Source organism: Notothenia rossii (assembly GCF_949606895.1).
Source record: "Notothenia rossii genome assembly, chromosome: 1".
NCBI classification, from domain to species: Eukaryota; Metazoa; Chordata; class Actinopteri; order Perciformes; family Nototheniidae; genus Notothenia; species Notothenia rossii.
Genome location: NC_136912.1, coordinates 27,736,928 through 27,753,797, shown reverse-complemented (window position 1 = coordinate 27,753,797; position 16,870 = coordinate 27,736,928). Strand labels below are relative to the sequence as shown.

Sequence of the window (16,870 nt, the reverse complement as noted above, 5' to 3'; positions counted from 1 at the left end):
GTCTGATAACCAGACAACAAAGACACAGCCCGCTTGCATCACAGTGGAATGACTCATTAAATGGGGATCATTGCGAACCTTTTGTAAGTGACGTCTTCAGAAATGAGCTGTGAAGGATGACATCCCCTTTTTCCTCTCTCAGACTTTTTTTCAGAAAATGCTAATAAACAAAGATGTATTACATTCCTTTATTTGCTGTGGAACAGTTAGGGCTCAATGCTGATGAATGATGAAATTAATCTCTTTTTTCTTATTCTTTTCCACCCTCCAAAGGAAGCGCCTGCCCTGTATGGAAACAGTGATCAACCTGTTTGCCGTTACCCATGACCCTTTTCTCCGCTGCAAGGTTAGGGACACAACGCTCGGCCATGATAGATCTGAAGACATTCCGACTCCCCCCCCCAGAGCTGTTTACACTAACAGCTGTCGGTTTGATAAAGAACAAGTGTCTTGTGGGATATGTGGTTTCTGTGAATTGTGAACCCTTCATGCTAATTTTCCTCCCTCAACAACGGCACTGGCTTCGACTCTCCCCTTTAATATAAAAAGAGCGATCACTGCGGCTCAAACCTCATTTGTCTTTCTGACCCCGTGTTTGTTGATGGCGATTGTTGATAGTGTGTGTGTTAAGGCCCTGGAGCTGAATGTCTTTGGGGGGGTAACCACGGCTTGCATTTATTTGAAGGGGTCACAACACAGTCAGTGAGTTGAGGGACTCAAATACATGTTGCTAAAGGAATCACAGAGCGGTCAACTTTAGGGTGAGGTTAATCAGGTGTGCTGGCTTCATATACTTCAGAGTGCATTAACATCCTGCACTGCCTTATGGGAAAACTCAGTGGCTGATTAAAGTTTTACATTATGTGGAGCATTCACATCTGTTAATCTCTGTCTTTTCAGGCTGTTCTCATTGAGTGTTTATACTTAAACCTACAAAAAGTAATTCCCTATAATTCACATATAACTACTTTGTGAGATATATATATACGTGACAGAACTCTGACCCTTAACACTCTTCAAATGTAGAATATTGCAACGTTTCAAAATGTGGAAACACGTATAGACCAGCCATGGACAGATACTGTTAGAGTTTCTCCCAGATGCCAAAAAAGACAGTAAAGGTTAAACAAGACTAGACTTTTCCTGAAGGCTTTTTTCTTCTCATTTTGGAGTTTTCAGATCCATTTGAACGCCATGGGTGGCACCTTTAATTTCCCCATTGCACAGAAACGTGCATCTACATATTTTGAGATTCACAACTTAATGCACTTGTGTCTCCATGTGCGTTCTACCTCCTGCATATGTGTGTTATTACTTTCCTCTTTACTATAGGTCAGCAGCCATACCGAAAGGTTGACCACACATTCCTGTATGTTTTTGAGCTTGCTTAGTTACAGTGTGTGTGCGTGTGCGTGTGCGTGTGTGTGTGGTCACTTGATCTTGCAGCCTTAGATCCATGTTCACAAATCCTCACCAGGAAACATCATGTTAGCGTCTGCTTTCTGTTCAATCTGTGACTTTCTTCAGGAAACCAAAGGAATTACACTTAGTTTGTGAACCTGTCCCACTCACATCCTTTGCTGACACACACACACACACACACACACACACACTCACACTCCCACACACACACACACACACACACACACACACACACACACACACACACACACACACACACACACACACACACACACACGCACGCACGCACGCACACACACACACACACACACACACACACACACACACACACACACACACACACACACACACACACACACACACACACACACACACACTCACACACACACCCTACCTTGTGTGGTTTTGCCACATGTTCAGTCAACATGTTTCCTATTAACATCAATTCAGCTGGCTGGTATTTAGTTGCTCAAAGATGTTTGCTCGACAGCCTCAAATCACACTGGATTACCCACAACCTCCAAGACCAAATCAGCCGGGCAGTTTGTTGTCCGACCTGGTTATGTTCTCTGTCTCCGCTGATTTGAGTTGAAGGCTGCTGTGTGCTTAGGGAAGCATTTTTTTGTGGTTACTACTTCATTCAATATAAAGCAAGATTCATAGAAAATACTTTGATTGTATATGTTAAGATGACCGTTAGGACAGGTGTATAGTAGCAAGGTTTCTAACATAAGCAAAATCAAACAGTAGAGTCCAAGTTGAAAGTCACCTTGTCGCAAATGTCTCATTCATTTTAGCATCGCCATTGTCATACTGTTGGCCTCACAGACACGCTAGCATGGCTGTAAGTCTTATTCCTGATATAAGACTTTGCCACTTGCTTGTTTATTATGACACTGTGTTTTTATTTTAAAAGTACAATGACAAGTCATGTGCTTGGCTTAAAAGTTAAACTCTCAGTCAGTGAGAGTCGATAAGTTCAACACCTGCGATTTGATTTTAATGAAAAATGAATGAATGAAGAATTACCCATCATGTGTCTGATCAGCCAAAGAGTGACTGCATCATCTTTCAACCTGTATATGCTGACTGAAAGCACACATGACCTATTATTCTATACTATAATTAGTGGGCAGCATGCACCATTTCATCATATCTTTTGCTGTCTCCTTTTACTGTGTGAGGTCCAGTTATCTCGTAAATGTTCTGTCAACATTTACTCTACTGCTTCATCTCTTCATATGACTCTTCATCATTCTGTGCTTTTATAGTTCTCATTGGACGGTGTACAACGGATTTGGACTGCAGTGAGCCCACTGGCCTTATTTTATTAGTCACAACTGGCTTGTAAAATGTTATCTAGATTTCAAGAATATTTGTAACTGACCTGAGGTCTCTCTCTCTTGTTGTAAAAACCTTTGCTGAACTTGATCAGAGCGATTAGCAGTAAAAATACATATTGATACAAATTCTGTACATATTTCAGCCACCCCCACCATGGACTGTTCTCAGCTAAGAAAGCACAGTAAATAAATCACATAATCATTCCTGAATGTGCCCAAAAGGCCCAAATATGCAACTCTCGCCCTTTAAACAGCTTGGTCCACGTCCAAAACGTGTCTCATGTTCCTCGTATATATACACACACACACACACGCACACACACACACACACACACACACACACACACACACACACACACACACACACACACACACACACACACACACACACACACACCCCCACACACACACACACACACACACACACACACACACACACACACACACACACACACACACACACACACACACACACACACACACACAGGTCAGAGGTAGAAGCTGTACCATGAAATTAATCTGCTCTACATAGTTCAACTTTATTAGGGCTGACAGTTTAATAACTCTATTGGCTCCCTGGTGCAGTGGACGAGTAATGAACCAGCACAAATGAATACTTTTCAAACCTCAGGTGTTAGACTATCAGACAGAGATTTTAATGGTCATTACATGTGCCTTTACTTTTTTAAAGGGAAATATTTGCGGGAAAAGGTTTCAGTTCTAAGGTGGAACATGTCAAGTGATAGAACTGTTGAATTATTCATCAAGCCTCAAAAAGTGGAGATTCCTCCGCATGGCAACACTGTTTGTTTGAGGATTTGGCCTGTTGATGCCTTTCAGTTTGAGCCGGATTATTTTGGTGAACCTACAAGAGGAAGTCTGCTCCCTTGTGTATCATTTCTCTTTTTGGAATGAGAGGTGCATGTGTAACTTATCCCACCTGTCTGGGTATGTGCAGCCATTTTTTATTACCATCAAAATGAGAATGCAACTTCTCATGACAGTTCTTGAAAGAGAGTTATATCTTCTGCCGGGTATTTTCCACATAAAAAATGCACTAATTGACACTTGTATTACTATTAAACTAAATGACTCCCAGTATTGTGAAATTGTTCGCTGGTCACAGTGCTGAACCCACTAAGGACCAACACTCTCTTACCTGTTATAGGTCATTATTTGAAATTCAAGCCCCCACATTACAAACAAGTCATACCATGAATTTGCGCAGAGGCATCCTAATAGGTTGAGAAAAGATTGTGGTCTTGATTAATGATAATAAGCTGTACATAATCTTTCTCGTGCCTCAGGTCCCCTAGGTAACAAAGGGTGCTCAAATACTAATACAAATTTAATTTAAGCTGTAATGACAAAGAGTTCATACAGTATTTTTGCATTTCCTTATCGGAATAAAGACAGAGTGTAGTGCATGCTGTAGACATTGTAAACCCCATTGAGGCAAATGTGTGACATTGGGCTTTAAAAGGTGTTGAATTGACTTCAATTGGGAGCAAAAAAACAAAACAGTCACTGATGAAGAAACTCTAACATCATCCAACGAAGTGGGTAGTATGCAGTCGTCTTTCAATCGGAAAGTTCTGGGTTCGATCCCATCCCAACATGTGGATGTATCCTTCGATAAGATATACTCCCAGTTGCTCCTGATGACAAAGTCAGCTTTTCCTTGAACAATTAAACATTGCTCTGAATGGGGTAAAATTGGGTGATTGGTAATGTAAGGCGCTTTGAGGGGTCTTAAAGACTGAATAAAGTGCTATACTGTATACATACAGTCCATTTACCATTTAACAAGCTAAAGACCAGGATTCCTTGAGACAGTGAAATAATGAGTTGGACCAGTTAGGAATAATAAGAGGTAGTCGGCATAGAGAGATTGGGATTATCTGTGCCAAATGTTGTGATGGAAATGGCAATGGCTCGAACAAAAGGCCAGCCGTAACATTTTTTAGCGAGGGTCAGTCCAGGATTTTATTCTGTGAATTTGTTTGAAGACTTCTCTGCCCCATAATGTTGGTTTGAATGAATGAAAACGCAGACATGTAACTGATTTGACTTCATATGACTTTATTGAAAAAGGGCTTGAGTATCATAGGTAAAATACTGCCTCTCAGTTTACAAACAGTGACAATACAGAGAATAATACTCCAATAAATCTCACGAATATAAAGAACATATGTCAGAAGAAGCTGCCTCAAAAGAAATATTTCACATTCTCTCGGGGTCCAAAGTGGAACACATGCACCCACTTTGATAATGAATGCACCATAGTTAAGTAAATGTGAATCTGATTGTGTACTTTGGTTCAAATAATACACACACAAACTTATTGAAAAGCTCTTTTGCACAGTGATGAAGATGTATTGGTATTACTCATAATCACATTGAATATGTTGGGCCACAATGCTAAACATGAAAGCACTTATAGTCTGATTAATATCACTAATGTTGAAAACAAGTTCTAACAGTGTGGTTAATAAAGTGTTTCCACATGTACTGTAATGCAATATCCTTCTCCTGTTATAGAGACAATAATCGCATATTAGATTAAAAAAGATTTAAGTTCATAAAGTATTTTGGTAATGGGGTGTTTTGTCCAGAAATTGCACAATGAATCACATTAGAAGTTTATCATTGCATATCAGTGCATTTTGAAACTGGAACAGTGTTATTTTATACGGCAATGTGTTTAAACAAATTAGTATAATAATATAAAATGTCCATTACCTCCTATTACAATAATGGTAATTGGACTACATTTATTATTGCACCATTAGCTGCAAATTGGTATGAGTATCACCTGTGATCAGGCACTCACAGCAAATAGACCTGAAAGAACAAAACAAAACAAAGAACAGAGAAATGACCAAAACCAACAGGGCTTAAATTACAGTTTAAGAGGGGGGAAATGTTCGGTATGGCAGCAGTTGAGTAAAAGGGAAAAGAAAGCCCATGGGGAGCAGGGAGTGTCCACATTGGAAGCACATGTCGGTCGCTTGAATTTCAACTGAAATGATATGTTCTGTTTTGGCTCAGTGGCCCTATTGTCACATCATTCATCAACCTCAGTAAATCTATAAAAATCAAATCAAGTGTTCAGGGGGTCGACCGGTGGGCTGAATGACTTCCTGACTCGTGTAACACAATGACAGTGGCTTTTTGTTTTAAAATCGCTCTCACTTGAACTTTATTCAGCTGTTACATAGCAGATTGGTTGATAAGGAGACGGAGAACAACAAACCAGGAGGACGATATGTTATTTCTTTGCTAATCATTTTATCCACATAGTAAAAAATATTATAAATTGTATTTTAGTCTCTCATACTGTGTAGTAACATCGATATACCTTTATGAATTATTGCCTAAAACCTTAAAAAATATGTTTAACACTGGTTCTTGCATTGGACTAGCCTTCATTAAGTTGCTAGTGCCTACTGTACATTGCATTCAAATAACATTTAGTAAGATTATACACAATATAAAAATAAAACAATTACATTTAAAAGAGACATCTGATAATAAAGTGGCTCAAATACATATATATAAAACATGATCAAACACTTTCTTTTGCCAAAGTGAACTTTCCCTTTCTGATATTTATCATTCGGCCGACCATTTATAAGCTTCCCATTTCCTACCAAGGACAGGTGTTGGTATGGAAATACTGCTGTGGTATGCTCGTTGTCATTTATACATCTAACTAAAGTCCATTTGATAAGGTGTAAAAACAATTATGACAATCTTTCTAACAATAAAATGAAATAGATGGCCATGGTTTTTGAGGTTCACAGGTTTCTTCATGTTGCACGTTTTACTATCTTTAAATATTTGGTCTCTGTTAAATGATATGTTCAAGAACTAAAAATCCGCATTCATAAGTATTAGTTGTATATTCTTTAACAGTAGAGTATGGCCTGAGCACAACATCAGCTTTCCATTTCATGTGCCTCGTCAGACTCCAACGACAGCACGTTGTGATGGTAAAAAAAGACATAGAGGTCACAACATCCCATCATAAATCTTGCATAAAACAAACAGTGAAATATAATTATATCTTAGCTCCGGCCCCGTCATATGGAATATATAGCACCACAAAATCAGTGCTTGTTTTTAGGCAGCGTGTGTGAGCGTCCATGGTGGAGGAAGCTGGAAGACTTTAAAGACTCTGTTGGCCTGCATGGCCTGCCCTGATTGGTCAATAAGAGTGAAGGCTTAACGCTATTGGCAAGCGTCTGTTACTGCCCCATGACCTTCTAGCCATGGAGTAATGCCACTTTCACTTCTTATCAGAGGAAACTTTTACATTTCAGTCGGGAATAGTCCATTGAAATAGCATTTAGTCCTTTTCAAAAGATGTATACACGGAGAGGTGTATAATTAATAAGACATAACCAGCCAACAAAATCCAATTGTAATTCCTTCTGGAATACTGATTTGAATGTTTTTTTCTGACGTGACAAAGTGGCATTAAGAACAAAGTGTTTTGAGGCAAAAAGCTCAAATTGTTTCACATTGTGCGAAGTAAGAAAAGACTAAATGATGACACAATCAGTTAGTTGCTCTCTATCCCGTCACTCGAGGTATAATGGCACTTGGTGCTAACATGGAGAGTCTAGGTGACTGGGTGGAGGGGGGGGGGGGGGGGGGTCGGTGGCGGTGCTGGTTTTGCAAGTGGTCCAGAGAGGTGGACGGGTACATACAGCGTGTTTGGATACATCCATAGCAGTGAGGGAGGTATACAGGTTCCACCCGGGGGGGGGGGGGGGGGGGGGGGGTGTTTAGTTTTTCTTGCCATTGCGTCTTCTAGATTTCTTCACCCTGGAGAGAGACACAGAAAAAAATTGTATTAGCCTGAAAAGAGAAAAAGGTTGTTGTTTCTAAATGTTTGGAACAGATAAAGCATTGTTGAGGAACCTTTTCCGATTTTCATTAATTACATAACTACACCATAGTTGTGTATATGATATGAAATTAAACCTTTTTAATCTTGAGGCAAGATGGAGATAACATATAGATATTTCATGCACTGAGAGTTTGAGAAATGTTACTTAATTAACAATCCCTTCTTTCAGACTATCAATTCTTACAGTCGTTATTTCCCCTCAAACAACTCCGTACCTACTTGTGTGAACTACATAAATGTAGCACCTCCAGCACTTGACAAAATGTTGTGGTTTATATAAATATAATTGCTAGGAGATGAAAAGAGCATTTTTTTCGAAGAAGGGTCATTGACAAGATCGAGGCCTCAGGTGTCGGCCAACAGTTTTGAAAGGTGAACATCACAGCATACCGTATGATTTACAGAATATGTAACTTTAACCGAACATGAAAAAGGGCGATGCTGACGAAGAACAGACAGGAGACTGCAATACCACACACACACACACACACACACACACACACACACACACACACACACACACACACACACACACACACACACACACACACACACACACACACACACACACACACACACACACACACACACACACACACACACACACAACGCCTATCATGATCTGTGAAAAGCACATTTTCTCTTCCAACGATGAACTCTGTATGTTCCCTTTTGTCATTTTGACATGTTAGCTGTATGAAACACCTCATTGAATAAGCTCATAAAGCCGAAAGCTTAAACAAGGCCTATTTATCCGACACACTTTTTGCTTAACAATTACGATCTAAACACAGTATGTGTATGTGCCACAAGCATTCTTCAATAAGCCATTATTTAAGGGCTTCTGTTTTCATTAATAGTAGTAAGTAATCATGTTTTTAATCCACAGAAATTACTTTATTGTTTGTTTTTATGTTCTTAAAGTGTTTATGGTGCTTTAAGAAGCAGACATGCAGCCTGTCGTTAACCACCACCAGACATGCTGGGATTTTTTTTTTACGAGGAATGCACACATTTTAACAGCATAGCTCCTTAAAAACTGAATGAGCTGCTGCAGATTTGACTATGAATAGTTTTACGCATAATGCCGCACCCCTACCAGGACAACTCTGCGTCTAATGTGCCAATAGTGATGATAGTTTTGTGGAAAAAGTGGACGAACACATGATTTTATGTGAGCTGTGAGGAAGCCGGGAGGGTACAATGGTGAACATTTGACTCATGTGCACTCTGAAGTCACAGAAACAAGCTTATGAGAAAGAAAGTCAGACAAAAAGCAGAAATACCGGTGGCAGATTAGTCACTTATCTCTCTTAAGGCTCACAGATAATAACTCTGCTGCTTGCATCAACCATGTCATTGATTTCACAGAGTAATTGTCGGCGGGAAACTGAGAAATTACCATTTGTAACAATGGATTGTTTCTTCTTCTACGCTCAGCAGAGAAGAGAGCAGTATTTCATTTCTGTCTCTGTTACTGATGCTTGTTCCTGTACGATGGAAGAGAGAGAGCTTTTTCTTTTCTTACTTGTTAATGGCGTTCTTTAAGTACTGCTGCAGCCACTTGGTCTCCGGGTTGATGCAAACTTCCCTGTTGTTCTTCAGCTTGGCACTGTGGGAGGAAACAAGTAGAATTTGAGGGATTAGACGCCAAAAACTCACATGTGATAAATCTGGTTAAAGGACATTTACTGGAGAATATTTTCACCCGGGGGCTTCCTTTGTAGCAGAACATCCAGTGATGGTGTACAGGACAGAGATTGTATTTATTCTATTAGCTTTGTAATAAGGGTAATAAGACCTCCCAGTAGTCTCATCCCTTGAACGCTCTTTCAAGTAAGTTAATTGTGTCTAGCTTCTTGGGTTGTACTTCCTAGGACCACACAGGTGGTTTTGCATGTTTAGCTCAGTAGCTTTGATCAAATGTGTAAATAAAGTTGAATAATATTACTACAAGACTTTATATTTGAAATGACGGTTGACTATTTTCATATTTTAAAAAAATGTAGGCCCCTATAAGACACAATTGAAGTTATAGCCCACATTGGTTAATATTGGAGAATATTGGTATTATTGAAAGCATGCTGATTTTGCTATGAGCAGTTCCTGTTTTAAATGTGCCATGTCTGTACAGAAAACTATCACTGGTTTACTGTATTACTAAAAATAAATGTTCTGAATTTAGGCATCCTTTTTCTATGGTGTCTATATTAAGATAATGATATCCTCTGAGAGTATAAGTAACACTATATCTCAAAATGTGTGTGTTACATGTATGCGTTTTAAGATTTGAACATTGATTTGACATTAAAATGTTGTTATAGCATTAGAATGTGGGAATGCTGACACTAATTTTGGCAATTAGGTCGTTTTTAATTTAATCTTTGTCTCACATTTCTAATCTCTGCAAGGTGATGCATCAAGTGCTGAATTTATTAAAAAATGAATGGCATCTTGCAACATTGGAAAGTTCCGGTCATTGTAAACCTCTACATAACATAATGGTAGGAAGAAATGTACAATATAGGCAATTTGCAGTTAGCCAACCCAAACACACAAACCACTGTTATGGTCTGTTCAACTAAATGGCTGTAACTAACATTTATTATTCCCTAAATCGTTATAAATGGTAATACTGTAAACTGAGTTTGTGAGGTGATGCTGTTGAAGTTGATTAAATAATGCTCTGAAGATTACAGATTCTTCATAGGTAATAAATGACACTAATTATGTATCTTTCATGAAATCCCACTTCATTAAAAGCTCAACTTTATTTAAAAAAAAAATGCAGACATCCTACAAAAAATGCCAGTTAAAACCAGAGTATTGACAAACTGTCACCATAATGCTCACAGATCTTCAGCATTTTAAAAAAATTAAAAAAAGGAACCCAGATTTCAGTTTGCTCCTGTAATAACATACAATTAAAACATCTACTCTCTTTACGGTCCATCTCCTGAATAAATCACAGTGCCTTGGTGTATAAACGAGCCCAATATGTCAGGATAATATCTGATGTGGTTTCTGAAAGCTGAGCTCACAAACACCTCAGCTAAGCTCTAAAGACCTCAGCACGTCTTACAACACATCCAAGTTGAAAAGTGGAGGATTACTGCACCAAACAGGCCGTCACTCTCCGGTCTGCGGTGAAAAATCCCCACTCTCAGTTTCCACTCATGGACAGCTGGAGGCGAGGCTCACTGTGCACTGTGTGGACGGTGTGAAGCTGCCTCTACACCGCACACCCAACCCCTCAAACCACCGTTTAATGGAACATTTCTCAGGCTGGTGTAAGAAGTGAGCTATTCTGGCTTTAATAGTATAATGATTACGGGGACACATATTGTTTCAGACATTGTTTTACCTGTATACAATTATGTTAGGATGCTGAACAAAGACTCTCAACAGATATGTTAAATTAAAAGGAAACAATTTATTTAATGAGACATTTTTTGAGAATCTCTGTCATGGGAATATTGAGGAGCTATTTTATTTTTATTATAGAATTAAATGTTGTGAGGATTATATTATACAATTGTTTTTGTGCAAGATTCTTTGATACGCTGCATATCTTAATTTTAATTAGAGTTTCCTGGTCAAAAAACCGTCCAACAAATACAAAGTGCTTAAAGGAAGTGTTGTTTTTTACTTTCTCGATCACTCTTTGGCATGATGAAATAGAAATGAAAAAAGTCGGATTTGTCAAGCATTTTTGTTTTATAAAAAATCTAAAAAGAGGAACTGCTTTTTGACAGCTTGTTACAAGAAAGTATAAAACTAAAATGCAGCTTAAAAATGGACTAATCTCCTTTTTACCTCTATTAAACAGTAAAACCATATAGTTTGTTCCTCCAAAAATTGGATATTAAAGTCAGATGTTGCTTGTTTGTCAGGATCTAATTTGCAGCATGAGGCAGAATCAGGACGGACTTGAGAACAATCCCACTGTGTGATGAACAGGGAGTGTGTGTTCCTTTGAGTGATGACTGACGTGTTGATGGAGAGGTGAGCCAAATATTTAGGAGAGCATTTGTTCTGTTATCAGGGAGGATTGGGGGCGATCGGAGTGACAGGCAGCGGGGTCTCAACCCCCTTCCAAACATGTGGATGTCATAACCCGCTGGCAATAGATCGTGTTTGAGAGTTAACGACTGCAGAGGTGTCTGCTCCGCTCTCTCCTCCCACCATCTCTCCATCACACTACATTCAACACATTCCTCTCTGCTGCCTTTTCACTGCTTTCTGATTCAAATTGAACCCCCAACCCTTTTAATATGCCACCTCCCTTATTCCTCACCCCATTTAGCAAATGAGCAAATGGCCTCTACACTTAAGAGAGCAGTTTAGGACCATCAATCCAAAGCTCTGAAAATGTGAGCCGGGAGGCCAAACAGCTCAGTAACTGGATCTGTGTTTGATTTTCCTCCAGGGATGTCCCCCTTCTCCCCCCTCCTCTTTTATTTGATTTGCTCATCCGCTCAGGAGTGTTTTGATGTCCTTCATCCTGTTTATCTGTCTGCTTGTCTGGATGACCAACCGAGAGCATAAACCTTAATTGACTTGGCTGGAATTTGAGGGCCGGAGTTCCCCAAGCAGCAGGTAGTAATTACTTCACAGCAAGTTAAACCCAACAGCATGCTGGGACAGGGAGGGTGGGAGGATGAGGGTGCATGGTGTGACACAGGGCGGAGGGGGGGCAGAGGGTATCTTGTTTCCAGCTTTCTTTCATCTGCCTCAAAAGAGATATCGGAGCAACTCTGCCGGCTCAATGACTCTTTTCTAAAAGGGTGAGTTTGTGTCGGAGCGCCGTGTGTCCTCTCTGACCTTTTGCCATCTCCTCACCCCTTCTAACAGTCATAACCCCCCTCCCTTTCTGGCAGAAGCCCCACAGCCTTTTAGCCTTTTGGCTTCGAGGCTTCTGCTGTCCTGCTTTCTATAGCAAACAAATGAATGAGGGTTTTTGGTTCATGTGTTCCAGACTTGTGACATTATGCTTAATGTTGCTGGGCAGTTTGAGGCGCGAAATGAGTATAAAAAGTGGAAAAGGGACACAGAGGGTCAGCAGAAATACAAAGGTAATCACTTTGACCCTTAATTATTGCTTCCTTTGCTAAACATATAAGGCCCCCTCCAGCAGTCACCGCTTTCCTCTTTGTGAGAGGATGGTGTTGTTTTTAACTCAGGCGACTCATTACGGAGAGAATAGGAGGATATTAACACCATCCACTCTCACATCCACTCTGTCAACACTGTTTGGGTCAAGTAGTGTAGTATTACTTTAACGTACCAAATAATGGTAAAATGTTACGGAGCTAAAAAATAAAAAGTTCCATCAAAAAGAATGATTCTGAAGCACTGGGTCTGTATCAAGGATCAGACAAGACAGACCTTCAAAGGTGGGATTGTCAATAATAATCTATTTGAAATAAACCATAGCTGATTTTTTCGGTGCTTTTGATGTAACACATTTATGGTAACGACAGCAATGTATTTAGAGGCTCACAACAACAACGGAAACAAATCGATAAAATGCACTGCAATGGTGTTTCACCGATATATGATATATGGCTCACTAATTTAAGCAAATTTTGAAGTAAAACTATTACTTGATTATTGAAACTTGCTTCCCTTAAATCTTCTTTTTTTACAATGCAGGTGCATAAAGATTGAGTGTAAAGTTTTTTCATTATTGTTATTTGTTTTATTTAGATTGGTATTGGATGTTATTTTCATCACAATAATGTATTAATCAATTTCTACAGTATAGGCCCAACACTTTAATAGACTTAAATATTTCATATATGTAAAAATGCTTTAGTTGATATTTAATTAAGATTACAAATGTGTCTATGGCTGAAGGAGTGATAAAGCAAACCTTTAAACAATCCGAAAAAACATTTCCTCAAGTGAATCACCACAATCTTTGGCTCTCGTTCACTTACATGACTTGGAAGGGGCAGTTGGGTGTGTGGAGGAACTTGAGCTCTTTGATGGAGCGCTGAGGAACCGTGTTGAGGGTCGACCGACACCAGCACCGCTCCACCAGACTGATGGGCTTCGCTGCAAACACACAACAAGAAACATTACAAATGAACCTTCCTGCTGGTAAAAGAAGTGATAAAGGACACACACCTACAAATGCACTGAATAGACGTATTAGCAGTTTTAAAAAGTAAAGTGAAATAAGTCACTATGATTGACTTTATTTCGTTATAAAGTTGTATAGACTTTGTATATAATCCACACACATTCACATACATGCACGTCCATTCATATGCTGTATTATTTGTTTATGTGGCATGATGCTACTTTTAATATTAAAACAACACTGCTAAAGGTTTTGATCACATTCATAATTTGAGCCTCCTTAAAGTAAAATACTAAATCTTTGCTCAGAGTGGTTCTTGGAGAAGGGGTCGTTTAGGTGCGTATGAGGATTTAAATATTAGCTTCAAGTAAAATTTCAGATCCAAATCCTAACACAGTAGCTTTTACTTTATTTCACTTGTGATTAAATGCATCACTTCCCTCAGCGGACAAATTAAAAGCATGTTTGATCTACTGTAACAAGCCTTAACAAAGCATTGGAACGTATGAGTGTACCTTCTATTGCTCTTAACAACATGTTCATTAAAAAGAGATTAGCCCTTTTCGGACCACTCACACTCAAACACACACACACACACACACACACACACACACACACACACACACACACACACACACACACACACACACACACACACACACACACACACACACACACACACACACACACACACACACACACACAAGCAGAATTTGAGCTTTTCACTGGAGCTTTCAGACGGACCACTCTGAAGGAGAAGGGTCCTCCACATTCAATCTCCAATATTTGTCCCTTTTATGAAAAAGCACTCTGCGGCTCAGACGCCGTCAACAGCCTCTGAGGAAATCATTTCAAGTACATTCTTAAAATGATTACAAATCACCCTTGGACCTCTATGGAGGTCTGTGTGGGGCCAGAGACCCTCAGATGCACGCTGATAAATCCAAGAACATGCAATTAGGAAGTAGTTTTGTACTAATATGCCTTTTTGAAAGAGATTTCCAAGTTAAGAAGGGATGATTGTTCCAATGCGAGAAAAAAAATGAAGAGAAATACACTGTGTAAAACTTTAAAATTGGACTCCATCCTTCAAAGTGCTTTCCTCCTTTGACGGACTACAAATGGTTTAAAAGCTTCATTTTGGCTGTGGATCGTGTTAAGAAATTGTTACAAAAGGTCATAGAGCAGATGTTGATTTTTCAACAGCTCCTTCTTAGTACCATTCCTGCCAAGATAAACACATATTAATTCAATTAAGTGCATCACGTGTAACTAACAGACCTTTGTTCTAGGGTTCAACATATTCCTATTGATATGCAAGCTTCTAACCAAATGTCCTGCCACAAATGGCTAAGTCCTTCAGTAATATCAGCTTAATGACTCACACCCATTCAGGTTCTTTTCTCATGCAAACTAAGGGATCATTATGCAGCATGCAGCCCCACGGCCAGAAGCGAGCATCCACAGCCACCATGCCGCATTGTTTATCCCTAATTAGAAACTAATTAAAAGAAAGCAAAGGGGAAAAGACAAATACACACATTTAGAGCTAACTCTTTAATATGCAATCAGGGGTCTTACTGGGGCCATAACAACAAGCTTAGCATAACGCAGGCCAGGCGCCTCAACAACACCCGGGGTGTCTCTAGCCAAGGTTAACATGTGGGGGTCACTGTGGAGACTGCACTCCTCCTGTGGCTTTAAGTAAAATAATACTGAATATAACAATTAGTGGAACATTTACAAACTGATCAAGTTCTAATTTGAAACAAATCCCAAAAGGTTACATCGAGCTGGAGCAATCAACTTATTAAAATCAACATGTTGTAATGTAACATCTGTACCAACAATAAAGAGATTATTTAACGATAAACAATTATTTTTATTATTGATTAATGAGCTGATTAAGTTCCAAACTATTTGTTCTAAAATACAAAGTTGTCTTTTTGCTGTCACAGAAAATGATATATGATAAATGTGTCTAGGATAAACACTCAGCAGCCAACATCTTTGAAAAGTAGAACAATTGTGACTTTTCTACACTTTTCCTGAAAACATGGCTTACACAATCAATCAAGTCTCAACATATTTGCAGATTAGTTTTCTGTGAATTGATTTATCGTTAAAGGTAACTAATAGTTTTTGCTCTTCAATACAAGTAACTTGTGGATACAACCTGTATATATTTTGGAGCAAAGGTCAACTTTCTGGGAACTATTATTCCACGAGATCAACATTAAATCAAAGCAGGATATCAAAGAGCTTGAGTTTAACAGCCACAAGAGCAACAAGAGATTTGTTAAAAAGGTATCCTTCTCCTCTGCAATAAATAAAAACCATCATCAAACCATCAAACTAAAATGCAGGTGTATACAAACTGATAAAAAGCCACCAACAATATCTAGAGATGAGCTGTAAATGTGATGCAAAAAGTTGTGATTTGCATTGGATTTAGGCACAGATTTCTTAAATAGATTAAATCCAGATTATTCTTATCAGCCAAGATTAAAATAATAAAAATGATATAAACCTCAACATTCAAACATCTTTCAGACTCAAACATCTCAAGCAGCAACATTTCTTTAATCAAGAATCAGTTGAAACCCTCAAACCAAACATTTCTCTGCTCCATTAAAAGTTTCCGCAGCATTATAAAGTCTCTGCTGGACTCACCGTTGGAGGCTGGTACTTGTGTGGCCACGGCCAGCAGAGCCATCAGAGCCAGCAGCTTGACGTCCATGGTGGGGGGCTAACAGGCTGAGGGGGGCCTCTCTCTGCTACAATCCAGGAGCAACAGTGACTGCCAGCTCTGCTCTGCACTGTGTTAAATCCTCACAAGGGAGAGAGAGAGAGAATGAGAGGGAGAGTGAGGAGGGAGGGAGAGGGAGTCCCACTTTCTCAGGAGGAAGGGGAGGGGGTCCCAGCATGAGAAGAGGGGGGGGGAGAGAGAGGAAGCAGCAGCAAGTCGGGAGAGACTTCCTCGATTGTAAATGTATTGGCTGGGAGTCAAGGAGAGAGTCTGAGTGGAAACCTTCCCCTTTTTCTTTCTCATTCCTTTTTTGTTGTTCCAATTTTTCTTTATTTTTTCAGATTTTTTTA

The 16,870-nt window shown here is 39.3% G+C and overlaps 1 protein-coding gene across 1 annotated transcript; it reads right to left on the bottom strand.

Moving 5' to 3' along the window:
- Positions 1–4,827: 4,827 nt before the first annotated feature.
- On the bottom strand, positions 4,828–16,602 carry cxcl12b (chemokine (C-X-C motif) ligand 12b (stromal cell-derived factor 1)). Its single transcript, XM_079670783.1, has 4 exons — positions 16,445–16,602; positions 13,626–13,743; positions 9,212–9,295; positions 4,828–7,598 (listed from the first exon to the last, which is right to left on the bottom strand). The coding sequence occupies exons 1-4, from the start codon at positions 16,509–16,511 to the stop codon at positions 7,559–7,561; spliced, it is 309 nt and encodes a 102-aa protein (XP_079526909.1). The 5' UTR covers positions 16,512–16,602; the 3' UTR covers positions 4,828–7,558.
- Positions 16,603–16,870: the final 268 nt, after the last annotated feature.

Bases quoted from the DNA above. Each gene is read 5' to 3' on its own strand.
- cxcl12b (XM_079670783.1), bottom strand. From the start codon at position 16,511: ATGGACGTCAAGCTGCTGGCTCTGATGGCTCTGCTGGCCGTGGCCACA. The intron at 13,744-16,444 runs GTGAGTCCAGCA...GTGTGTTTGCAG, and splicing joins ACAAGTACCAGCCTCCAACG to CGAAGCCCATCAGTCTGGTG. The intron at 7,599-9,211 runs GTAAGAAAAGAA...GTCTCTCTCCAG, and splicing joins TTAAAGAACGCCATTAACAA to GGTGAAGAAATCTAGAAGAC.